Source organism: Alternaria conjuncta (assembly GCF_024043145.1).
Source record: "Alternaria conjuncta strain BMP 0040 chromosome Unknown scaffold_5, whole genome shotgun sequence".
Taxonomy (NCBI): domain Eukaryota; kingdom Fungi; phylum Ascomycota; class Dothideomycetes; order Pleosporales; family Pleosporaceae; genus Alternaria; species Alternaria conjuncta.
The window spans coordinates 630231-654258 of NW_026250094.1; the positions used below are offsets into that span (position 1 = coordinate 630231).

Here is a 24028-nt window from a genome sequence, read left to right on the forward strand (position 1 = left end):
CTCTGTAAAAGGGTGATGTCTAACGTGTCGAGCGTCTGACCTAGGAGTCTGATTCGGCCTCGCGGGTATAAAGGCCTTCAGGTTGCTCTAGCCAGCCGAAGTGCTTGCTCTAAGTTAAGCACCTGTCATCGTACATAAAGCACTTACTCTGAATTCGATTGCAATGAGTTCCACCGATAACGACTTGTCAGAGCAACAAAAGGCCAGGACGGGCAAGAGGCGGGGCAAGGATAGCAATGATGTCCATGGAACGGGCAACTCGTCGTGGAAACATCGTCGTGAATACAGCACTTTCAGCTATCAACCTTTGCCACGCAGCCAGGGGACCATTCGGATCCTTGAGCTTTTCTCTAGCGAAACTTCGGCTGCTGGAGTTCTTTGTGCATTGATCACACCAGGCGAGAACGAGAGACACCAATATCCCTATGAAGCCTTGTCGTGGTGCTGGGGCACAGCAGGCAAGTCTGCTGAGATCAGGATTCAACGCAATCGCAAGACATACATCAAGAAAGTGAGCCCGAACCTTGTGGCTGCTATGAAGGCACTTCGCTACCCGGACCGTAGCCGCTTCCTGTGGATTGACATGGTTTGCATCGACCAAGACGAGTAGGTCAGTCAATGATACTCAATCAATAATCGCTGACTTCTGTAGCCTGGGTGAGAAGAATCATCAAGTCGAGATGATGAACATAATTTACGGCAACGCTTCGCGAGTTTGCATTTGGCTTGGGGACGCGACAGAATCCAGTCGCATGGCACTACGCTTCATCAAGAAAGAGGTCTCACATTTACGAAGCTTCGACACCCTCTGCGACAGTCAAGACGCGAGCAAGAAATGGGTCGCGTTACTAGATCTGATGCAAAGACCATGGTTCTCACGACGGTGGGTTGTTCAAGAATTGGCCTTGGCGAAGAACCCCATCATCTACTGCGGCAGAGATAGGATCTCTTGGAAGAAATTCGCTGTTGCCGTGGAACTCTTCGTGGAGGTGGAAACAGCGACGCATCGCCTGTCGGAGGTCATGAAGAAAGATCGACAGTACCAGTATATTCCCAGTGTTTTCGACTACGTCTCTGCCCTCGGCGCTAGCTTGCTTGTTGATGCGACAGAGCGCCTGTTTCGCGACTACAAGAAATCCGAAGTAGCGCAACCCGTGCCAGACCCTCTGGCACAGATTGAGTCAATCACCGATTCGGATAGCGAAGCCTTTTCTGACCCAAGCGACAGCGAAGACGACTACACATCTGCACCCCTTCATTCAAGCCATGTAGAGGACGTATCTGGTAGCTCGAGACATCGTATACAGCCTCTTCTGAGTCTGGAATATCTGGTCTCAAGCTTGACCATTTTCGATACCACCGTTCCTCACGACACAATTTATGCACTGCTTGCGATCGCGAAGGACACCACACCACGAGCTGTGAGCGTAAATGCTGCTGTCACGTCTAGAAGCGCTCAAGCAGGCCTTGAGGTTTACACACAGCGCAAGAGCTACAACGTCGACTACAAACTGCCGTACGTAGATGTATGCAAGGACTTCATTCAGTTCTCGATCGACCGTTCTCTTCACGGCAACGCAAGTCGCGCGCTGGATGTCATTTGCCGCCCATGGGCCATTGAGGAGAGGAAGCTACAAAAGATGCGGGATACCAAGGAGAAAGAGAAGGAGAAAGAACAAAGAAGGAAGAAGAGAGAGAAGGACCTTGAAGCACGCCGCAAGGGACGCGAGAGCCGTAGAGCACTTTCCAATCATGCCGAACCTCCTGACCCACCTGAGGGAGCACCTGTTCAGAACGTATCTACGAACGCTGAATCGGGGGATATGGCATTGCCTTCCTGGGTACCACAACTCTCGAATGCACCATACGCGATGGCCCAACGGCCGGGTTTGACCGGCCCCAAGATGAGTCGCATTAACGCCGATCCTTTGGTTGGACTTCCAAGTTCCTACTCTGCTGCTGAGACCAAGGGCGTCGACATCAAGGCACTCCGATTTCGTAAGCGACTGAAACCTGGACACTTTGACGAGGGTCGATTCAGCATGTACGTCCGCGGCTTCAAGCTTGATGTTATAAAGGATGTCACCCAGGTATCTCGCAACGGGCACATTCCCGCAGAGTGGCTTGATCTTGCAGAATGGGAAGACGGAAAAGGGCTCCCACCTGATATGTTTTGGCGGACGCTCGTCGCCAACCGGGGCAAGGATGGCAAGAATCCACCCGTATACTACTCGCGGGCTTGCCAAGAATCGTTCAGAAAAGGTGGTCTTGAGAGCGGCGCAATCGACACTACCGCGCTCATTGAGTACGAACGCAATTCTGTCGTCGCCCAGTTCTGTCGCCGTGTGCAGGCCGTCACATGGAACCGTGCCCTTGTGCGTACCGAAAGCGGGACACTAGGGCTGGTCGGGAAAGATGTCCAAAAAGGCGATTTGGTCTGCATACTCTACGGATGCAGTGTTCCGGTCGTGCTGCGGGAGTGTCCCAAGAAAACCGAAGAAGTATTTGAGGAAGAAATGGAGCAAGAACTGGTCGATGTCAAGAATACTGTTGTACAGAAACTAAGGCAATACATCTTGCGTAAACGACGACATGAAGCTTGGAAAGACAAAGAGATGGCAAAGCTCTGCCGTGCATGGCTGAGAACCACCGACTACATGCGTAGCCACGGCATCGATTCTGCCAAAATGTCAGCCAAAGACAAGCAAAACTCGACAGGAATTCTTCTACGCATCTTGAAGCAGGCCACTGCCGACTTCAAATGCTGGTTGTATGAAGAACGCAAGAGGGTATGGCCCGCGATCAGGATTCGCATTGTGGAAGAGATGAAGGAGCGGAAGGAGCACCCCAATAGGAAAGTGAGCAGGCCAGGTAAAAAGGAGACGGACGAAAACCTACGTAGACAGACGTCACGAAAACGAAGACAATCACTGGGTGCTGCAACCATGCTGGGGAGAATCACTGAAGCACCAACAACGGCTGAAGGTGCTACCTCTGCCGCTTCTAAGGAAGGGCCCACAACTATCAAGAAGAAGAAACCTTTGGTGGACTGGTGGGAGTTCGAGCTGGCACTTGTTGCCGGTAGACGCTGGTTGCAAATGACTAGAAGAGGGAAGGCCAATCGAATCGACTTTGCGGTACAGTACAGTGAACAGCTATGGAGACAGAAGCAGCATGGCGAGTACGAGGCTGTCAGAATGCTCATCCTGAAGGAGAACAAAAAGAAGGTTGAGAGAGAGGCCGACGAGCTTAGATCCTACCTGATGCGCAGACGCGGAACTCACAACGGAGGTGTGACTGGCGGCCACCAAGTAGCGAACAAGGGACTCGAAAGAAACGACTCACCGACAAGAGGCAACGAGGAGCATCGAAACGGCCAGAATGATGAATACTCTCAGTACCATGAAGACAACGAGGAGCATGACAGTACTGAGGAATACGGAAAGACGGAGAGAGAAACCAATGCATATGACGGTGACCACAAGACAGAAGCGGAACATTACGGGAACGGAGAGACGTCTCAGACACGTTCAAGATCGTCGGGCTCGAGCCCCTTGACTGTACATGCGCCGTATGATATGCCAGCGGCCATACGGCCCAGCTGGCGCCGTCCCATAAACAGAACGAAGTTGACGGAGGGCGAGACGATTGAATACAAGAAGAAGGTCATGGATAATCTGCGAGAGAGACTCGGCGACGAAGGCTACTTTTCTTACACGCTGCTTGGTGAGTGTTACATCCATGGGATGATGGATGGTGAGGCGATGCAGCACCAGAATGAGGGTGCTGAAGGGGTCATTCCTTCGATGGTGTTTGAGATTCGTTGATGGTTAGCTCTTTAGTCCAGGTAGAGAATACGATTTTGTGTTGTCTCAAAGCTCGATACAAATTCGCCGAACTTGAGAGCGCGACAGGGTGATTAGATGGTTTGCCCGAATTATGAGATGTCGCGTTCTCACGTGCATGCGCGTGGTTACTAGCTTAAACGGGCCACGTTTCAGGAGCCTGACGCGTCAGCCCCACTTCCGCGTTGCCGAGGAAATGCCAGGTCGTTTTCTCGTTATGCTCCCCTTGTTGTAGCAGCACCACGCCTCAATTCTTCACATCCTACACCTCAATTCCCCTCAATTGATCTCCAAAACTTTACAAGAACTCATCGAATCATGGTTGCCCACTGTGCGCTGTGCCCTGACGAAGGCAAGCTCAGATGTGTCGCCTGCAACGGAATCCAGTACTGCTCCAAGCGGTGCCAAAAGGCCGATTGGAAAGTCCACAAGCTCATCTGCAAATCCTTCAGCGAGCACATGAACAATCGTCCCAGTCAAAAGCACTACAGCATCATTGTCTTCCCGAAAGATGAAGAGGCGCCTCGCTTCGAGTGGACTCTGTTCGAGCCTGGCACCTACAACGCCAAGATTCCTTCACCCAAGAAAGCCTACGTGCAAGAGCTGGGCTTCGAGTTTTATGGCGTAAATTGCAACAATCGCAACAACCCCATAGGATACTTCGAGGAAGACAGCACCGATTACACGACTAAGAGGCACATCGCTGGAAAGCATCTCGGATTGCTCTTTACGAGAAACCTGGGATCTTTCGAAGAGCCTCTGCCGGAGGATATACCAATCAGTTCGTCAATGTCTTTGTACAAGTCGCACGAGAAATGTACTAACTCAATACAGACAAGAGCTTGATGGACATCGATCCTGAGCTTGCGCGACTCCACGGCAAAGGTCACGTCCTTGCCTGGGGCTGCCATTGTCCCGAAGACAGACGCAAAACCTCCGATCTCAACTGCACACCGGCAGACTTCCGTCACGCTGTGGACGCCCTGAGAAAGAACCACTACAAAGATAGCTTGCGAGCGAAGGAGGTCATATCGAGGAAGACGGGTGGTGTCCTTGCCGTACGCCTCACTTGCGTGGGCGACAAGCTATTCTTCGGCCATCCTACATATGAGAGCCAGATCGAGCCGCGCTCCATCCTGAGCAAAGATTCTCAGGTCCCCTGCCCAGTCGCCGATAAAGTCGGCATTCCATTGATCATCCGGAAAGAGCCCCCTGCGCTCTCCTGGCGCGACCGCGACGTCGAATCCCGTCGGGAGAACCACAACGCGGCGATGCTCAACCCGCCAAACCAGAAAACTAAGACTGGCACTCTGATCATTGCTCGCAAGGACGGGAAGCCGCTTTTGCCTACGCACCTCTTCTGCCTCATAATCTACACTGGCGAGAGGCTCCAAGACCCGAAGTACGGAGAGGACGGCCACCGTCTGCCGAGTATGATGTTGCAGAGCCGTTTGAACCTGGTGTCTCCGGAGGACTTTGAGGAGTACTACAACAACGAGTGGCATCGTTTGAAGCTTAGTGAGAGGTTCGTCCCCTCGCCTTATCAGATGTATGATGACTATGATGGCGAGATTCATCCTATCAATATGAGATAGGTAGGGATGGAAAGGGGAGAAGCATTGGCTTGTTGATGAGATATAGCGATGTGTGGAAGTACCTAGTTGCAATGTGGAGGTACTGAATGTACTCTGTTATATTCAGCTAGATAGCGTCACCCAAATCAACTTACGTTCCGTAGCTACAATTCGCTCTTATGCGACACCTCCCTACTAACACCGTCACCCTCTTTCCCGCCACCACTTCCGGCTAGCCTGACAGCAATGGTAGGTTTATGTACCAGCGTCTGCAGCACAACACAATACCTCTCTGTCAACTTGCCCAACTTCTCGATTTCTTCCTCGGTAACCTCCTTGCCATCTTCCCTCTCCCCAAACTTGACCGCAAACTCCAACCGTATGCCTGTTATACCAACAGGAGCCGTCCTGTCTACGCCCAGTGTGCCTTTGAAATCCAAATCCCCTTCTGCGGTGACGGTGCCGGAGGCGATGGGTATGCCGAGGGCGGTAGCGACGGCTTTTAGGGTGACGCCTGAGCAGGCTACGAGGGCATCGAGGAGCATGTCTAATTGACGGCGCATAATGTCAGCACATGTATCACATACAAATCCGATAAAGATATTGCGTACCACCAGAGCATAATTCCCCAGATATCGCTGGGTCGTCGCCGCCAGCCTTTTGGTGCAGGCCGGCTACCCTATGCGCTTCCTTCACAGCTGAGCTATCGGAAAGCTTGCATGTTATCGAATGGTCGTCGAGCGAACCAGTAGATTTGAGGGTGACGACGGCGGATGAAGGGTCGCTGCGGTACCCATCTTTGATCGGGGCTTGCTTTTGGCGGAGCGCTTGAGCGGCGGACATGTTTGCGATGAATTGAATGCGAGATCGGTATGTGAAGAGAAGCGAACTTCTGGAATGATTTTACGGTACAAATTTCTGTTAGGACGCCTAGAACTTTCTCAGAGGCTCAAAAGTCGTCGTTAGCCTATACATCATTATGAAGTGTACCCCGCAAGGGGCAGGTGGGAGCTCCGCAGCCCCGCTTCGCCGCTGGTGCGAACGATCAAACAGGAAGGAGGGGTGGCTCGGTCGAGATGCTGCCCGGAGATGTCATGTCGAGAGCTTGGAATCGTATGCTGATGAGCACTTTTGAGGTGTGAGAGATGAAAAACAGCAGGTGCGACCTGCGCGAGTTGGATTTGCCATAGACACGTGCAGACACGCGATAAGATAAGCGCCAGGGGTCCAGCGCGTGTGCGGCACGCGTCTTCGCTCCACTTCAACGTCATTTCTCGTCACGCCTCTTGCCTTCGTACGATGCACACTGCGATCGCATCCTTTTTTTTCGCGTACACTAACCTCGGATCCTCGAGCATGAGTTAGTCCATGCAAGCCACCTGGGCAAAGCCGAACCAAGTTTGTCTACTACAGGCTCGTAAGGGTTGGGACGACGGCTATCGCATTGCCAGTGGTCAAGGGCTCCAGCTTTCGATGCGGAATGCATACATGTCATCCGTAAGCTTATTCGCCTGTCCTCAAATGTTTTATGGGTTGAGCAGGCACGCCGTTCCTGCATACGAAGGTTATGAGGGTTGGCGGCCGAGAGATCACTGTCGTGGCATATACGTTTAACAAACTGATCGGACAACGCGTGGCTGTAATGTGGCGGCCCAGAAATACCAGAAGTAGATCTAACGTGCTAATCAGCCTAGTCTCATGATACCTGTTCACGCGTGGCTATTATTAGCGCTGTGATCTCGACGTCGACATCTTAACGATCCTATCCCCGCGCAACCGCACTTACACCTACATCGCCAGCATGGCTCGCCTTGCCGACCTTCCGACCGAGATCGAGCTCCAGATCGCGGCATATATCTCCTCCAAAGATCTTGCGTCCTATGCACGCGTCGGCAAAGCCCAAGCCAAGGTCGCACACGAGCATCTATACTCCGCACCGATGATCCAACAGCCAGATGAGGGCCATCGCCTCATATTGTTGCTACGCACGCTCTTCGCTCAACCTCAGCGCCTCAACAGCATACGCTCAATATCGCTCGCTGTCGTGAACTGCACCGTGCCCTCCGACATCATTTCGACAGCGGACGAGGCTGAAGCCGAACGCATCGATTGGGATATGACTTCAGGTCGCCCTGATATTGTGGTCGATAAGGTTCTTGACAGCCCCCATTGTCTGGAATACAGGGATATTCAAGAGCAGCTCGTCTTCCGCCTCAAACGAATTATGGGAACCCACGTGTCCGAACAGCATTGGTTCTCGGATGTTGTGAGGTGGCGCTCTGCAGCCCTCTACGGCGGATTGCTCAGGCTCCTGCCTAATCTAGAGCGGCTGGAGCTTGAATGCTACACCAAGCAGCATGGAGGAACGTATCTGTCTCTAGATCTGACAGATGTCACGTTCACACGAAGGCTCTTGGGTATCACGCCGTGTCACGATGACGTAGACCCGGTGCGTTTTCCAACGCTGAGTGAGCTATATGTTAAGAGTGGACTCATGCTCAATAGCACTCAACTGCTACCCAATTTGAAGACCTTACGACTCGGTGAGCTCACAGATCTCCCCCATTATGACCATCCGAGCCTAGTGCATATACAGCATTTAGATGCATGCATCTTCCTGTGGCAAGGAGAATCTCCGACATGGTCTTTCGCTCGATTATATCGCAAGGATGATGACATGTCAAGAGTACGAAACGTCAATTTACGCTTTCGGACACAGACCGTCCGCGGTTTCTGCACTTTCAATTACGGTATTAAATCTCTTGCTCAGCTATTAGAACGTCTACTTGTTTCCAAGGCTGTTCTAGAGACGCTATCTGTCGAACCCATTGATCATAGCGAACTCTTACACTGTCGATACCCAAGTCATAAGGAGGGCTTAATATCAGACTTCAGCACATTCGTTCACCTACGACAGCTCACTTTGCCTTTTCGACCACCTACGGACACTCTGGAAGGCAAACTACCTCCACTTCTTGAGAAGCTCGGTCTAATTTGCACCAGCGGTGTCCATCCAACCTCGGTCGAACACATCCTTCAACACCGGCTCGACCACGGCATCTTCTCGCGTCTCGATCTTTTCCTCTTGTCTGAGGCTGATGTTGACATCAACCATGAAGCCTGGAACACATTCAAAAAAGCTGGCGTAGCCGTGTATATCTGGGTGCGACAGTTTACGCTTCTGCGTGGAATGCCTGTGTAGGATAGGAGGGCTTGAGGAACGGCATCGACGTTTCCGGATGAATCAACAGGAAACTTGGCAGATTGTATGAGCAGCGATCATATTGATGCAAATCTGGACATGGATGTGGAACCATGGCGGACGCTAAGAGACTAAGGGAGTAAGCGCGTCTTCACGTGATCTGGGGCTGCTCTCCCTCTGGGCAGCATCTTCCAAGCCTACGCCAGCAACAGCTCCGACTCAGTGAGTGTCAATTTGGTCTGAATCTTCGCGTCTTTGAACACCGCTGTCATTGCAGCTCTCAGTTACTGTACGACAGACTGCAGTGCTTGTAGCCAAGTCCCTGGTTGCGATCTTTCACCTCCGCGACACGACCAGCGCCCGAGAGTCTGTGCACAAAGCAGCGCGTGATCGTCATTTCTTTGCGACCTTCTCTCGCTATTATACAGCTTTTCAGCAGCCCTCGCCTCTCTGCATCGTCTAGCTACTCACGAAAAGCGTCTAGCTGGACAGCGCCTACCCCAACACATCTTTGCACAATCCGGTACCACAGGACTTGTCGCCAACATGTCGCTCACCAGCTCCGCCGCTGTCTGCCAAGCTACTCCCGGTAACAAACCGTTCAATTTCGTCGCTCTTCCTCTCGAGGTGAAGGAGCTTATATACAAGCACGCCATGTTCGCTGGCGGCCATCTCAGGAACAAACTCTACGTTCCTACCGACATTCCCACCGACAGTCCCAGCAAGAACGCACTTCAGGACTCTTTCCCAGCGATTTGTTTCACCAACAAGCTCGAGCGCATCATCGCTTCCCGACTCTACCTGCGATACCAAACAATCTTCATGGACAACAGTGACGACTCACCAGTTCTTGAAGCTTTCCTATCACAGTTCGGAGAAGCCAATGAGGGACTACGATGGTTGAAACATGTTCAATTTGCCTATTACGGAGACTTCTGTTACGACTTCAGCAAAGCTATACCTTCGATCAAGATGTGCACCGCGCTAAAGACAGTTGTGTTCCACATGGTCTCACCACATCTTTATAAATGGTCGGAACGCGGACCGACAGAGAAGAAACCTAGCACCGGTGCTGAGATCTTCGAGCGTCTGCGTCTACATGGCTTGGCCGACTGTGGTCATTTGACCAAGGTTCGATTCCACGTGTTCAAGGGTCGTCGTGCGGAACTGGAGGGCCTGAAGGAGTTGATTCAAGACTTTTCATGTGACTTTCTGGCGCTGCACGGATCGACAGCTTTCAAAAAACTCGATGTCGGTATTGAGGATGAGCATGGTCTGGTATGGGTGTTGGAGCCGCAGGTATGAGAGAAGATGTACAGACATGGCGCGGTCAAGTAATTATCAGCGGGTCTTTTGCTGCATGCAATTATTACTTCACAAGAGCAGTGGGTGGGTGTAATAGTGAGCGCTGGGGTATACATTGATGTGCGTCACAGTACGACCAACGCAGATGTGGGTTATTGGGGTCTACGTGAAGCTGGGTGAAGGTGAAGGCGAGGTACAACAAGATCCCTGTCTTTTGTCGGCGCGATTCAGTACCTACCAGTGTGTAGGCCCTTGATTGCGAGTAATACGATGTCTAGAGTCTGAGCTTGAAGACAAATTATGTATAATTAGGAATCTCATTTCATCTTTCCTAGTGGCGAGTGCTTGTGCACTTTGCATTGTATAAGGCCTGTGTCATTTTGACAGCTACATGAATGAACGTCTGGAGCAGCTAAGGCTGGAAAAGATCGATTCCGATGCGCCATATACTAGTCGTACAGTAGTCCCCCCAGCTTCAGGGTGGGGAATTTGGCAGCGCGCCGAAGTAGCAGTTGACAGACTTGATCCTGTTCTGTTCATTGTCGTTAGCTCAGATGTCTTTGACAAAAGAGGTCATATATCTAGAGCACTCACATCCAATCCGTACGGATAAAGATCTTCAATAGATCGGCCGGTGTTGTGAGACGGGTTATCTTGGTTGATAACCTCGCAGTTCCGCGTCCTAGCTTGGGTCAGCCTTATATCACTTGTGGGCCTGCTTGATGAGACATACTGGAACAAGTCGCATCGGAACTGCTTGTGCGCATTTTCGTAACCGTCAGGACACTGTGTTAAGGATACCGAGGAAGCCCAAGGGTTGTCCCTATCATGTGTCAGCAATTGTACAGAATGGGCGTAGGTTGGTGCGCTCACTCCCTGATGTTCCTGCAGCCCAAATCGCCCTTGGAGCAGGAGTAGGCGACACTTCTACTACCTTGGTATTTGGTTTGTTCAAACAGGGCAAGCTAAATAGCTATCAGCGAATTGATCAATAGGACGACGATGCGCCATACCAAGTGCGGATCTTCGGCGCTGGTGTCTGCGGTACCGATGTCTGCGGTGCCGACGTTGGAGAAGGTTTCGATGTCGGAGTGGCGCTCAGAACGAGCATCGACTCCAGCGACGTGAGCATCCCTATCCCAGAAGCACTGCATAGACCTAATCGTCTCCTGTTCATCATGGTCAGTAAAGGGACGCTTCTTTCACGACGTCCAGACCCATTGGTACTCACATCAAATTTCGGCGTCGTCTTCCTGAGATCGTCGATAGACGTGCGAGTCAAAAGGAACCTAGAAGTATAATCGCAGGTCGGTGTGCTAGCTAACGTTACTCTCGTACCGCAGATGAGCTTACTCGATAAGACCTACGAGAAGAAGAAACATGCGAATGTCTTGCCCCCATTTGGTGAGCCGTGGGGGCATGCTTGTAGAGTGAGCGAAGAAGCCCATGGCTCAGAGCTTGAATATGTTAGTCACGGTGAGGTGGACTGACTCGGTGCACTCACGCGCCGTCTGCGAGGCAACCATTCATTCCTGTAGCGCATAGGTAGGCTTTAGCTCGCCTGCCATGCCTGTTGGGTCCTTCATAGAGATTTACCTAGATGGCAGTTAGAGAAGATGAGTAAGAGGTAGTGGTGTGCACGTACAGCAGCCGGAAAAGGGTCAAGGTCTGCAGTGCTGACGTCGGTAGCCTCGGAGATGCCGTCAAGCTTGACGCGGGACGCGCTAGCGAAGATATCCTGAGGCATGATCACGTCGCTGCCGTCGATGACCATAGGCTCATCGCCGAGCTCGATCGTGGTGCCATCAGTCTTTTGCAAAGTGAAACCTGCTGCAACCGAAAGCAGCGTCAGGAAGAAGAGGATGAGGAGACGCATGGCGGGTGAGAGATTGCTGTAGGAGGACGAAGTGATAAGTCGAATTGGGAAGGAGTTGATTTGACTTGTTGGTGGAGGAAGAAGTAGGAGGCAAGGATCGCAACGGGAGGGCAGGCTTATGTGTTGGGAAGAGTAAGTAAAGGCAGGTCAATTCCACAGCCAGCAAGTGAGTGCCCGTTTGCCAACATTCCGATCTTGAGTGAAGCCGAGGCCTATGTCCGACTTCTGTGTCCCGTATGAGATGTCAGTCGATTGCACGTGCTTTCGCGCAAACGACGCCGCGAGAAAGCTGGTTAATAACACATGTTGGCCTTTCGCTTTCACTTATCAGTGGTTGTCGTAGAGACTCGTGATGTGGGGCACTAAATCGATGTAATCATTTGAGGTTAGGAAATGCTGAGACAAGCCTCCGCTAGCCCTTCCAGGTACTCATCAAATGTTCGTGACACCCAGCTTTTCTTCCCTTTGGCCTACTATGGCGAAGCTGAAGGAAGCTAAACTGCATCCTACAAGCGTATCTCTCTCGTAAACTGAGTCCATATTGATTTATCATCACCTGGACGGCCCGTCTGTATGCAGCCCTGCCTTCACCTCAAATCCGAAGTCGTACGAAGACGCGACACCTGGTGACCTACCCAAATGTGTGCTCCATGAAGACGTTTGGAGAAACAAAACCTAGCGCATCAACCATCAGTTGTGGCGATTCTTGGGTAGTCCGAGTATAGAGAGTGCGTCTGGTCAGTGTTGAAGTTCAGAGGATGGCATCGGGTGCTCATACGACAACCCCGCGGGTGATCGGCGCCACTGTAAGGCCTCTGAACTCTCATTGGCCCCCGCCATTGCCCACAGGTAGGCAGCGACTGCCACCAGAGAACCCCGAGTCTCGTAGCCTTCGCCCTAGACCTGCCACAATGCATCAATCAAGTGTTGGCAATCTGCTTAACCTACTCCCTCGACCTCCATGGACGCAGCCACTCAATTGGGATCTAGGAATGAACTGGGGTGGCGAAAAACGCGTCTTCTTCCCTGCGTACGTAAGGCACCGTGACGGCAACAATATATCGCAACCATCGCCTTCCGGGTTCTCTTCATTCCAAAGGCTCCCCACCGAACTTCAGCTTCGTATCCTCTCATGTTGTTCGATACCAACCCTTTGGCAGCTCATGCGAACTTCATCCATGCTACGCATCGAGTCATCAAAGCTGTTCTGGGGACATCCTAACGCCTCTTTCCTCCTGGATAGTAGTTGGATTATTAAAGGCGGTTATCCCGGTCATACTTGCGTCGACCTTACGTTCCTTGCCTATGTCCAGAACGTAGAGTTAGAGTACGGCTGCCTGCATAACTGGCTTTGGCCGGAACGAGAAGCAAAAGAACCACTCCGCCCAGAAGACGTACAACAAGATATTGTGGCTGGATTCTGGTCTACATTGAGGAAGAGATGCCCGGCAGCTAAGAGGGTAGTGTTCAATCAGAATTTGATGCTCTGCGACGTCATAGAGGAAGTCGAGAATGTGCCACTATGCCTAGAAGTGTTGTTACGAGCTTCTCCAAAAAGCATCACCGCTGAGGCAGTCATCATGCAGACGCGAGGGAAAGGTGAAAATTGGAAAACCGACTTGTACAGCTATAGGGAGAAGCCGCAGTGGAGAAGTTCATACTTTCGGCCTCTTGGAGATGGAGGCTGGGAAGATCTTGAGGCGACAACGCGTAATAACACAGTACTAGTGCCTGGACGGCCATTTCGCGGTCTAGTCGGGCAGTTTGAGAAACACAGCTTTGTTTCGGATAGGAACGTCCTCCAGAAACGCGCGCTTTTGCCTCTCTTCATAGAAGCCTTGGACCGCCACCACTTCGACAAGGGGAAAAGCAATGCTTTCGAATGCCCTAAGCCCGAATGCTCAGTGAGATTTACAAAGGCTGGTGAATGGACAATACATGCAGCGACTACGTCACATGGTTGCGCTCGAGCATTGAATGGGAACTTCGATATACTGCCTACAGAACTGCGAGGCGTGTTCGAGAACAGGTATAATATGTTGTGGATGAAGATACAGGAACTGAGCGAGGTCTGCGAAAACATGTTGGAAGATTGGAACGAAGAAGGTGGGGGAAAGAGAAAAAGAATGGAACAAGAATTTCTCCAACAACTGGAGAACGATCCGGATTGGGCGACAGACGAGCCGGCGGCAGAAAGCCGAATCTGGAGAAACTTCACAAAGGTGATGGATACGGCCTGGAAGGACCTTCTGAGTTCCCATGATTGAGAAACACTGAAGCCCAAGGCTTGCATTGGACACGTGATGGAAGGACCTACAGTGAACAGGATTTGCGACCTGGCTGAGAGTGTATAATGACATTTCAGGGAACTAGTTTGGTCGCGACTCGGTAGTTTGAAAGGGTCGCATGCCGGTAGTCGGAAGATGCAGTGATCTGTGGACACTAGATCATTTGGAGTTTTACGGGCGCGACGTATGCTTGATCAGGATCAGTAATGCTATCAAATGCCTAAGTCGCGGTAGAGCCGGCTCGGTTTGTTCGCTTCCGTACAGTGTCTTCGGTAGTAACTCAACCATGAGTTCGAAATCAGGTACATCAGCAAATCGTAAAGAGCTGAACGATCCGGCAATGTGTTTACTCAACAGGCTACGGATATCACCCTGCTCCACCTCCGATGGGTCCAGCGCGTGCACTGAGAAGCTCAGTCGGACACCGACTTTGCCATCTCGAACCATCGGGCCGTAAAATTTTCTCGCTCATCATGTACGCTACTAGGCGTGTCGATATGCAAATTTTGAGCCTCATCCCACCCACAACGCGTCTCGAAGCACGCGTGGGCCGTTCGGAGCTGTCGGAGCATCTGGAAAAGGGAAGCCGACCGCCACTATAACGTTTTTGCGCGTGGCAGACCGTCTAGAAGTCAGCAACTTGCAGGCCCCACGTGCAAATGTCGGGGGCAGGTCGGAGGTGGATCGAGAAATCGATAGTGGAGATTCCGCGGAGGAGTGAATCGTGCACCGGCAGCCGGTGTGCCATGGGGGCGAGGCGCCAGTCGTTCGAGACGGTAACCGAGCTGACGTCACGGGTCGCATCCTTAAGTTCGATAAACAAGGCTAAGGCGCGTGGCGCAGCTTGGCGCGGACGATCGGCGCAGCTTGGTCTGCCTTCTTTCGATGCTTAGAGGGCGGGCGGGGGCCTTGTGTTGGAGGCTTAAAAGCCAAGATCAGGTGTTGCGAAACCATCTGTGGTGTGGGAATCGTGCGAAGATAAGACGTGCAATGCAGTCAAGGATGACGTAGCACACCTTCTACCAATTACTCGGTGTACACCCGACAGTGAGGAGATGGCAAGGCGTCCCGCGCGTCTGTCCAAAGCCAATACTACCTTCGCTTCGGTCGACGCGCACTTAAGTTTCGACCCATATTTAATGCTACATCGCCTGGTCTGAGAGGTCCCCGGGACAGTGTCCAACGGCCTCTAGCACCAACGCGCCATAGCGCTCAAGCCCTGTCAGCCGTGGAAGCTGTAATATGACGTTTCGAGGATTCGAGCGCGTGCCTTGTGATGCGCACAGTGTGCATTGGGCTCTTTGGAGCGTGCACCCGCGCCTCTGGATTCACTGCGCGTCTTATAAGTTGCTTCTTCCGCCTGCGTGACGTCTGGGTTTTATCATCTTACCCCAGATTCTCCCACCCAGTCCCCGCAACTGGTTTCCGGGTTGACTACTTTTAACCAATAACCCGCCCAAGCGCATTGCTGTCGACAACATGGCGTCTGCAGCAGAGCGTAAGCCCGAAATCCACGACATGGACACCGTCAACAAGAACGAAGCTGGTGACGCTGAGAAGAAGAGCGCTTCCGACGGTGACCTTCACCACACTGAGAACCCGGCCGATCACGCGATCACCGCCGCCGACAAAGAACACTACGAAAAGTACGGCACCTACGATCGCTACGAAATCACCGAGGAAGACTGCTACGACGAACTCGGGTTTTGTTTTCCAACATGGAAGAAATGGACCATTCTCAGCATCGTCTTCATGGTGCAGGTCAGCATGAACTTCAACACCTCGCTGTACAGCAACGCCGTCGGGGGTATCTCTGAGGAGTTCGGCGTCAGCAAGCAGGCAGCGCGTTTGGGTGCAGCCATCTTCCTCATCACGTACGCGTTCGGCTGTGAGCTTTGGGCTCCCTGGAGTGAAGAGCTAGGACGATGGCCCATCCTCCAGCTCAGTCTCTTCTTTGTCAACATCTGGCAAATTCCCGTGGGCATTGCGCCCAACTTCGGTACCATCCTTGGATTCCGTGCACTCGGCGGTCTCTCTACTGCAGGTGGTTCAGTCACTCTCGCCATGGTCGCGGACATGTGGGAACCGTAAGTACTTCGCGCCTTCATTCGAGTTTCATACTAACAGTGTTAGTGACAACCAACAATACGCCGTTGCGTTCATTGTCTTCTCCTCCGTCGGCGGCTCGGTCCTCGGACCCATCGCGGGTGGCTTCGTCGAACAATTCCTCGCGTGGAGGTGGAACATCTGGATTCAGTTGATCTTCGGTGGAGCCGTCCAAATCGCCCACGCCATCTTCGTTCCCGAAACCCGTACCACCGTCCTCATGGACCGTATCGCTAAGAAACGCCGTACAGAAGGCGAGAAGAACGGCAAGCCCAACAACATCTGGGGACCCAACGAGCTCAAGACGTTCAAGGAACGTTTCAGTGTCCACGAGATTCTCGTTACCTGGGTCCGTCCCTTCCGCATGTTCGTCACGGAACCCATCGTGCTCGTTCTCTCCCTGCTATCCGGTTTCTCCGATGCTATCATCTTCATGTTCCTGCAGTCATACGCACTCGTATACGAGCAATGGAACTTCTCCGCCTACGCTATTGGACTGACCTTCATCGCTATCGGTATCGGCTACTTTATCGCGTGGTTCTCGTTCTTCCCGGCTATCAAGCGTAACGAGCGCCTCCGTCGCGATCACCCCGATGACGAGAGGTCTCAATATGAGGCGCGTCTCTGGTGGTTGCTGTATACCGCCCCATGCCTTCCTATCGGTCTCATCATCTTCGCTTGGACAAGCACTGGCCCACCAATTCACTGGATAGGATCTCTGATTGGATCAGCAATCATTGGTATCGCCAACTACGCCATTTACATGGCAACCATCGACTACATGATCTGCGCGTACGGTCCTTACTCAGCCTCCGCGACTGGTGGTAACGGTTGGGCTCGTGACTTCCTCGCTGGTGTTCTTACACTCCCCGCCACGCCTTTCTTCTCCAACATTGGTGGAGAAAACCATCTCGCGTACGCATCCACGATCCTCTTCGCTATATCTCTTCTTCTCGTAGTTTCGGTCTACGTCATCTACTGGAAGGGTCCTGAACTCAGGAAGCGCAGTCCCTTCGCACAGCAACTTAGTGCTGCTCGTGACGAGACTGGTGGCCGCCGTGTTAGCAGTCTTCCAGGCATGTACGGTTCTCGCGCAAACTCATTCGCGCAGCAGGGCGGCTCGATGCCCAACTCTCGCAGGGGTAGTGTGGTGCGCGGTGTTCCGGGTGGCGAGAACAGGTACGCGATGCACCGCAGGCAGAGTGCGCGCAGCGCCGTAGGTGCTTGAGCGTCGCTTGTGTTTCTTAGTAATACAGACGATACGGCATAATGATATCTTAATGTTCATAAATTGGTTGTGTGTTGCTCTCGTGAAGATGTTGGTGACGGATGGCGATCCCAAGCCTTGGGATCTGTGCTGGCTCTTACATAATCGAATCTGCCCTGCTGTTGCTGTTGTTGCGCGACTTCCTCTCGAGACACCACAAACACTAAAATCCTTGTTATTTTTATACCAATACAATGACGCGACCGCTGGTGCGACAGCACAAGCACTCTTGTGACGAAGAGCGCATGTACCTTTATACTGCGGACGCCACCAAAGAACATCTCGCCGACCCAGCGGCCTAGCTAGGTTTGCGCTAAAAGTATTTCGTCCACACGCGGAACCACGGGACTGTATCCACCAAATCCAACCAATACCTCCTAGAGACAAAGATAAGTTTGTCTTATCGCCATCGTGTTGTTATACAACCGCATTTGGGACTGTCTTTGGGGTTATCTCCTCCGGGTTGACAAGGGTGTCTGTGCCATTCCCATGTGTGTGTGTACTCTCTTCGAGCCTGCTCTTTTTCGAGAAGAAGCGCAAGATCTTCTTCTCGACATCAATACCCTTAGCCTGCCAGGTTATTGCTTCCTCGAACTCATCGAACTTCACGCCAGCTTCTTTCGCGCGTTTACGGATCCCACGAGTTCGGAACAGCCAGACCCAGTGTGAGACGACCATACTCATCTCGATGGCACAGCTAAGCATCGTTAGTATTATTCACTGATAACATGATTACCACGATACATACCATAATGCGTACATGGTCCCGAAGAGCACGTCAAACTCGTTCTGGGCTACGAGAGCCATCAGCGAGAAGAACGCGCCGTTCCAATCGATGGCCAAGAAGATGAAGTCTATACCTACGACACGGCCCCGTCTCTTGAGTAATTCAAATGGGATAGGTATGTAGCCTGAGATGAGAGTGAGAAAGGCGACGATGCCAATCAACAGGACTGGCCACTCCAACCCGTCGGCGTATGGCTGTCGGATAGCATAAACAAGGCCAGCTTCTACCCCTGCGAACAAGACGAGAAGAGCGAAGAGCAGAAGAGATGCAGTCCAGGTTCGCCATTTCCTAATCCTGGTTAGCCGTCCGATCTTGACAGGCAATGTCGTTTCATTTCGATAGACTCACCGGCTGTAAATAAGACACTGCGCCCAACTAACACCGCACAACACACAGAAGCACTGCGGCTGGACGATAAGCGGGATGTTGAATTGCTGCGCGATGGCGTACACTCCGAAGGGCACTCCACTAATTGACCATAGCAGCATCATGGACTCAGGTAGTCCATCTGTTTTCTTGGTCCTCCAGTTCCGGTATATTTGCGGTAGTAATTGGACGCACCAGAATACTGTTCCAATGGTCCCGAGTACGTTCGCAGCTAGAGGTATTGACGTCTGTGGCGCCATTTCACGTCGGCGGAATGAATTCGAGAACGAGCAGCACGGTAGTATAGTCCAAGGGTTGCGAGGTTGGAAGCTCTATCGCAACTCAGGTAAGAGATATTAATGTGTCCTAAGCATCGGTGGCGAACTAGGAAGTGAAATTGCTGGCCCGCTATCTAGCTCATATGCCGACCAGTGAGAGCGCGGTGCAACAGCGGCTCAACCACGAAATCGCAACTTGGGAAGCCCGTTATCCTTTCACTGTTTCTCCGCTTCCTAGATGGGCGAAGATTAAGCCAATCCTACTGGTGTATTCTGCGTTCGCTTGGTCCTGCGCTGCGGGTAACTGGCATCACGCTATACGAGTCTGAGGCAAAAGATAGCAAGTCGTGCATAAGCTTTCCCCACTCTTTCCTACGGATGCCAATCCGGGTTGTAGACCCTCGGTATGCTGCCCGAGTCCTTTTGTCTCAGATGCTTCTTTCGGGTTTCGCGCGCAGGCTTCAAGTCTTCCCGTGAGGGACTTTGAGTTTGTACATTGGTCGGGTTGGTAAGTCGATAACGGTGGGCTACTAGGGTTGTTCGTCGGAATGGTCGTTCCCGTACTCAACCATGGTCTACAATAGTTCTAGTTCGAGAGGGATATGTTATCCGATTCATCGTTCGTGTCTCGGGCTCTTCGTCAACTCCTTAGCTGTCTATTCATTTCCATTAGAACTGTCACTACCGTCGTCAATTCTGTTTTCTAACGATACTCTACACCAATTGACTTGGGAAGCTTTAGACAAGTACCACAGTGAGTGGCATTAATGCCTGTGAGCTCTATGAAGAACGTATGACAGAATCGTTACTGCGTTGAGAAGACTGTAGATCCGAAAGAAAGATGGGTATAAGGAAGTAGCCGCCTCGTTATTGCGTTATACACGTAGTGAATGTGCGGGTGCATACACGGCTGCCTATGGCTACCACTTCGCATATATATTCCGTGCTCTATTGACTGCATAACACAGAAGATCGTCCTATCAACCTACAACAAACCCCTCAACACATACCGCGTACCTTTCGCAAACTCACTATGGCCGCCGCAACCCAGCCCGATGGCTTCTTGACTCTCCCCGCCGAGCTCCAAGTCAAGGTCTACAAATACGTTCTTGCCGCCGCTCCGAAAGCACCTGGCCCAGGTAATCTCGCACCTTATGCCGGTCTCCTTCTGTCGTGCAAGAAGGTTGCCTCCGACTTCGAGTACGAATGGGCGAAACACTACAACGCACGTCTCCAACATATCGTCGAGAACACTTGCTTTCACCCATTGCCTGTCAAACAGTATGTGCATGCGGCGCATCTTCGTATCTTAGTCACACAGCCGCGGCCGGGCCCGGGCCCATACATTTACGACGTACGAGCACCACCAGACTTCATGGAAATGACGCGGTTCTACACTCTGAGGCTACCCTACCCAGCCCGCAGTCTTACAGTAGATCAATTTCTCTCCACAGGTCAAGCACTTCAACTCCAGGCCCTGCAGTCAGGAGTCGCATCAAGCGGAGTCTTCCCTCGGGTTGACTTCAGGGCGCAGGAAATACACTGTTCTTCTAAACCGATTTTCGAACGCCAACACTCCCAGAGTAGCCAGCATGGAAGCCAGAGCGATCATGTTCGGCGTCTGACCCTCGAATCCATACCAGCTGAGATTCGGGATCAGATTTGGTACCATGTGCTATCCGAGGGTCCGACTATGGAACAGATTTGCGATTTGTTGGATGTGTTCAATAACTCGCCTATGATTCAGGGCCACATTATATACCGCGCCTTCGGAGACCGTTGGTTCAGGTTTCGGTGAATATAGCAAGCGGGGCACATGGAGGAGGTTTTGAAGGTGTCGATAATCCAGAAGGGAACGAGCCACGTAATGAGAGCACTGATGAGATCTCGATGTATGTAGCAGGGTCCAGGAAGGGAAAGCATCCAAACTCCAGTTTTCAATAGTTCGTTCATGAAGTCATCACCAAAATCGACAGTGTGTTAGTGAATCTTTTGTACTCGGCCTGGTGTAGCTTCAGTTGACGCCTTCTCATTCTGCGTGCCAAGTCGTACTAGCGTATCAGCAGATCTCCCCATCGTGTCCTCCGGGTCGAAAATCTCCTGCGCTACGTTGCGCCATTGTTTGAGCGAGACCTATGTATAGTGTGGGGATATCTGTCGACGGAATCGAGCGGAGCCCTGTCAGCCCATTTGGGTGATTATGTAAGACGAGCTAAGTGAGCGGCGCCGATCTTCATACGTCACAACCCCCTCGCATCAGTCACCGCCAAATCCATCAGCACAGCCTCGGGCAATTTTGTCGTATATTCACCCATCTCACAACTACCAGCGAAAACGCAGTCAGGGCTATCTGCCTTAACAATTTTCCGATACCGTGATGTACGGCAACGTCTTTCTCACGTAATGACGATGAACCTAGAAATATGGCAAGTGCGCTCGGCCGGAGGCACTACCACTGAAAACCACCGAGATCCGCTACCCTAAACCACGCGGTGACCAGAGGGTCATAACGATCGCGATCAGCACTCAGCTTGCAGCAGAGACAACGTTGGCTGCTGTTGAGGAGAAGCAAACCAAAGCCACCATCACATCTCATTCGCAACTCGCCCAATCAGCATATGCGGCCCAAGATCCCGACAGCCATCCAAGATACGATCGACGTCATTATAGACCGTTGTTCTGCTCGAGGCATCTCAAGCGATCCAATTCCGTTGTAAGAAGTGTTCGCATCGAGGTGTATCGTGATGTGCAGAGCTCAGGTGTCATTCCGATGGAACGCCTATCATGCACGCGCGTCGATGGTCCCTCGTCGTTACCGGATCTTTACATCCTGAACTTTGTGGGGTAGCGCCATCGGCTCCGCGATCCCCCAATAGTGCAAGCCACGGGCCGCTTCAAACAACGAAATTTTCTTAATAGCCTTGGTAGGCTCTACCTCATATCTCGCTATGCATCCCACGACATCCGCAACGAATGCCTCCTAGAACTCCCCATGGGCGAAGAGATCGCTCCACCCCAAGATTTCGGTGCTTGGGGTCCGTTTGTTCGCGACAACTACCGCCCTATACGTGTGACTCGCGCAGACATAGCTGTAGCGGCTGCAGCGTTCGGTCTGACCAACTTCTTCGCCATAACCGCAGCCTTCATCGCCATTAGGCAGACGAAATCATGTCGACGCCCAAGGACCAGTGTCTATATTTGGATGGTTTGGCTGGAAATCGCGGCTTCGGTAGCTCTCGCCATCGATTGCCTGTTGTATTTGTTGAGGATTATAGAACCTAGCTTTTACTTCTTCTTCTCAGTCCGCAAGTATACCGTGGCCTTGGCATCTGTACTTGGCTGACATCAGCAGTGCTTTGCTGGGTTTTTCAGATTCAGTTACTGCCTCAAATTATCATCAATCGCATTCGTATCATCCTTGGGGATCGAGTCAAAGGCCGGCGCCTCGTCGCAGGCGCCGCGATCTATGTGACCTTGATCAACATCAGCGTGTTCATTATCTGGATACCTGCGCGGCTGCAAATAAGCTCAAAGTACGCCTGCAATCCGTTTTTCACGAGTATGCCCACTAATGGACGCAGTTGGGTTCGAATTAACGCTATTTGGGATCGCACCGAGAAAGTATTATTTCTTCTCCTTGATGGATACCTCAATTGGTACTTCATCCGCGTCGTCAATGCGGACCTGGTTAAGAACGGCTTAAGCAAGTACAATCGCCTGGTCCGTTTCAACAAGCGCATCATTATCGTCTCTCTCCTGTTGGACGTCTTGATCATTGGCGCGATGAGCATCCCCAATGGATTTGTGTGAGTTTGTCTTGCTCAAGTGCACCCTCGCTCAGCTCGACTAACTTTTACAGCTACGCTATGTTCCATCCTCTGGCATACCTCGTCAAGCTCAACATAGAAATGTCCATGGCTCACCTCATCAAGACCATAGCCCTAGGCACCCCGAACCCTGGTAACGACCCTTCACGACTCTTGACTTTCTCGTCTTCGCCCGGTGAAGACATGTTCAATGCCGATATGTTTGCGGAAGTACCACAGCAACGACGTTCGCTCATTCGCGGTTTGTTCGGTAGCGACCATATCTCGTTCTCGCAAGAGGATGTCCGCATGAGAAAACCGGGAGATTCTTCTACAGGTAGCACATCCGTGCCTGATTACGAACTACCGTCTTGGAAACCTAGGGTGGAGAAGGAGCCTGATATGATTGGCAGCGATAATCTCAGCTCTGAAGCGAAGAACAACGCGAGAACCCACCAGGAGAACTGTCGTCAAGAGAGCAAGGTGCCGAGCAGGACCAGAAGTCTGGATGGAGGACCAAACATCCCCATGCCGGCGGCAGTACATCTTCCTACTCGAGCAAACATGTCGGAAGTTGGTTGAACAATCCTGCGAATCGCTTCATTCATCACCTAGCAACTATTTAGACCAGGGGTACAATCCTCCTGACGCTAGTGCTACGTCTTGTTGCCGACTTCGAATCGCACCGAGCCCACTCAACGCGATCCGGGACCATTGACATACCAGAAGGATGCGTGATGGGACCAGCGACGCTGCTTATGTTGAAGCAAATGGCATCGCCTCAGAAGATCGCCATTACGTACGCCCCTTGATCGTCATGTAAGAGGTACGAGGCTGCATGAAGGCTTCTCATGTCACACAGCGTCTTCGTGTCGCTTGAGCGCACGATGTTCATCTCCAAGGGCATACGGAAGTTGCGCATACACTTATCAATCCTTCGCACGGGTTTGCAGATGCGAGAGTAATGCGCACAAGTACCGTAGATCAGATATGTTGCTGATTGAACAATATACTGTTCGGGCCAGGGCTGTTCCGATAATATTGGGGGGATTGCTTCTACGACATTACCACACAAAACGTGTCACGGGCGGCTGCTTGCCCGTGTGCCCTTGGGAAGATTTCACACAGACTATTGGGATGAAGTGCAACAACGCATACGTGTCGCAATACCCCTGATCTAAACTGTTCTTTCGTTTGGCCGCCAATCAAGCATAAATCAATTGGTCAGACTCGCTCGTACAAGCGCTATGGGTACTTACGGCTGTGAAACAAACATGCCGCGAGGGGAAACATGCGCGTGGTATACCTAGCCGATAACCGAAGACTAT

The 24028-nt window shown here is 51.9% G+C and overlaps 9 protein-coding genes across 9 annotated transcripts; 6 read left to right on the forward strand and 3 right to left on the reverse strand.

Annotated features, from left to right (window-relative positions):
• Positions 1 to 163: 163 nt before the first annotated feature.
• On the forward strand, positions 164 to 5440 carry J4E85_003887 (uncharacterized protein; the record flags this gene model as incomplete). Its single annotated transcript, XM_051468152.1, has 4 exons — positions 164 to 606; positions 653 to 3726; positions 4198 to 4626; positions 4680 to 5440. The coding sequence occupies 4 exons, from the start codon at positions 164 to 166 to the stop codon at positions 5438 to 5440; spliced, it is 4707 nt and encodes a 1568-aa protein (XP_051327744.1).
• A 143-nt stretch (positions 5441 to 5583) lies between these two features.
• Positions 5584 to 6262, reverse strand: J4E85_003888 (uncharacterized protein; the record flags this gene model as incomplete). Its single annotated transcript, XM_051468153.1, has 2 exons — positions 5584 to 5966; positions 6031 to 6262. 2 exons carry the CDS (start codon positions 6260 to 6262, stop codon positions 5584 to 5586), a joined length of 615 nt encoding a protein of 204 aa, XP_051327745.1.
• A 958-nt stretch (positions 6263 to 7220) lies between these two features.
• On the forward strand, positions 7221 to 7966 carry J4E85_003889 (uncharacterized protein; the record flags this gene model as incomplete). Its single annotated transcript, XM_051468154.1, has 2 exons — positions 7221 to 7868; positions 7925 to 7966. The coding sequence occupies 2 exons, from the start codon at positions 7221 to 7223 to the stop codon at positions 7964 to 7966; spliced, it is 690 nt and encodes a 229-aa protein (XP_051327746.1).
• A 1201-nt stretch (positions 7967 to 9167) lies between these two features.
• J4E85_003890 (uncharacterized protein) lies at positions 9168 to 9926 on the forward strand (the record flags this gene model as incomplete). Its single annotated transcript, XM_051468155.1, has 1 exon — positions 9168 to 9926. One exon carries the CDS (start codon positions 9168 to 9170, stop codon positions 9924 to 9926), a length of 759 nt encoding a protein of 252 aa, XP_051327747.1.
• Positions 9927 to 10891: 965 nt separating this feature from the next.
• J4E85_003891 (uncharacterized protein) lies at positions 10892 to 11802 on the reverse strand (the record flags this gene model as incomplete). Its single annotated transcript, XM_051468156.1, has 2 exons — positions 10892 to 11074; positions 11572 to 11802. 2 exons carry the CDS (start codon positions 11800 to 11802, stop codon positions 10892 to 10894), a joined length of 414 nt encoding a protein of 137 aa, XP_051327748.1.
• A 3767-nt stretch (positions 11803 to 15569) lies between these two features.
• J4E85_003892 (uncharacterized protein) lies at positions 15570 to 17424 on the forward strand (the record flags this gene model as incomplete). Its single annotated transcript, XM_051468157.1, has 2 exons — positions 15570 to 16177; positions 16224 to 17424. 2 exons carry the CDS (start codon positions 15570 to 15572, stop codon positions 17422 to 17424), a joined length of 1809 nt encoding a protein of 602 aa, XP_051327749.1.
• Positions 17425 to 17880: 456 nt separating this feature from the next.
• Positions 17881 to 18876, reverse strand: J4E85_003893 (uncharacterized protein; the record flags this gene model as incomplete). The annotated part of the gene is made up of 3 exons (XM_051468158.1): positions 17881 to 18160; positions 18212 to 18538; positions 18599 to 18876. 3 exons carry the CDS (start codon positions 18874 to 18876, stop codon positions 17881 to 17883), a joined length of 885 nt encoding a protein of 294 aa, XP_051327750.1.
• Positions 18877 to 19927: 1051 nt separating this feature from the next.
• On the forward strand, positions 19928 to 20415 carry J4E85_003894 (uncharacterized protein; the record flags this gene model as incomplete). Its single annotated transcript, XM_051468159.1, has 2 exons — positions 19928 to 20175; positions 20349 to 20415. The coding sequence occupies 2 exons, from the start codon at positions 19928 to 19930 to the stop codon at positions 20413 to 20415; spliced, it is 315 nt and encodes a 104-aa protein (XP_051327751.1).
• Positions 20416 to 22455: 2040 nt separating this feature from the next.
• J4E85_003895 (uncharacterized protein) lies at positions 22456 to 23282 on the forward strand (the record flags this gene model as incomplete). The annotated part of the gene is made up of 2 exons (XM_051468160.1): positions 22456 to 22700; positions 22754 to 23282. 2 exons carry the CDS (start codon positions 22456 to 22458, stop codon positions 23280 to 23282), a joined length of 774 nt encoding a protein of 257 aa, XP_051327752.1.
• Positions 23283 to 24028: the final 746 nt, after the last annotated feature.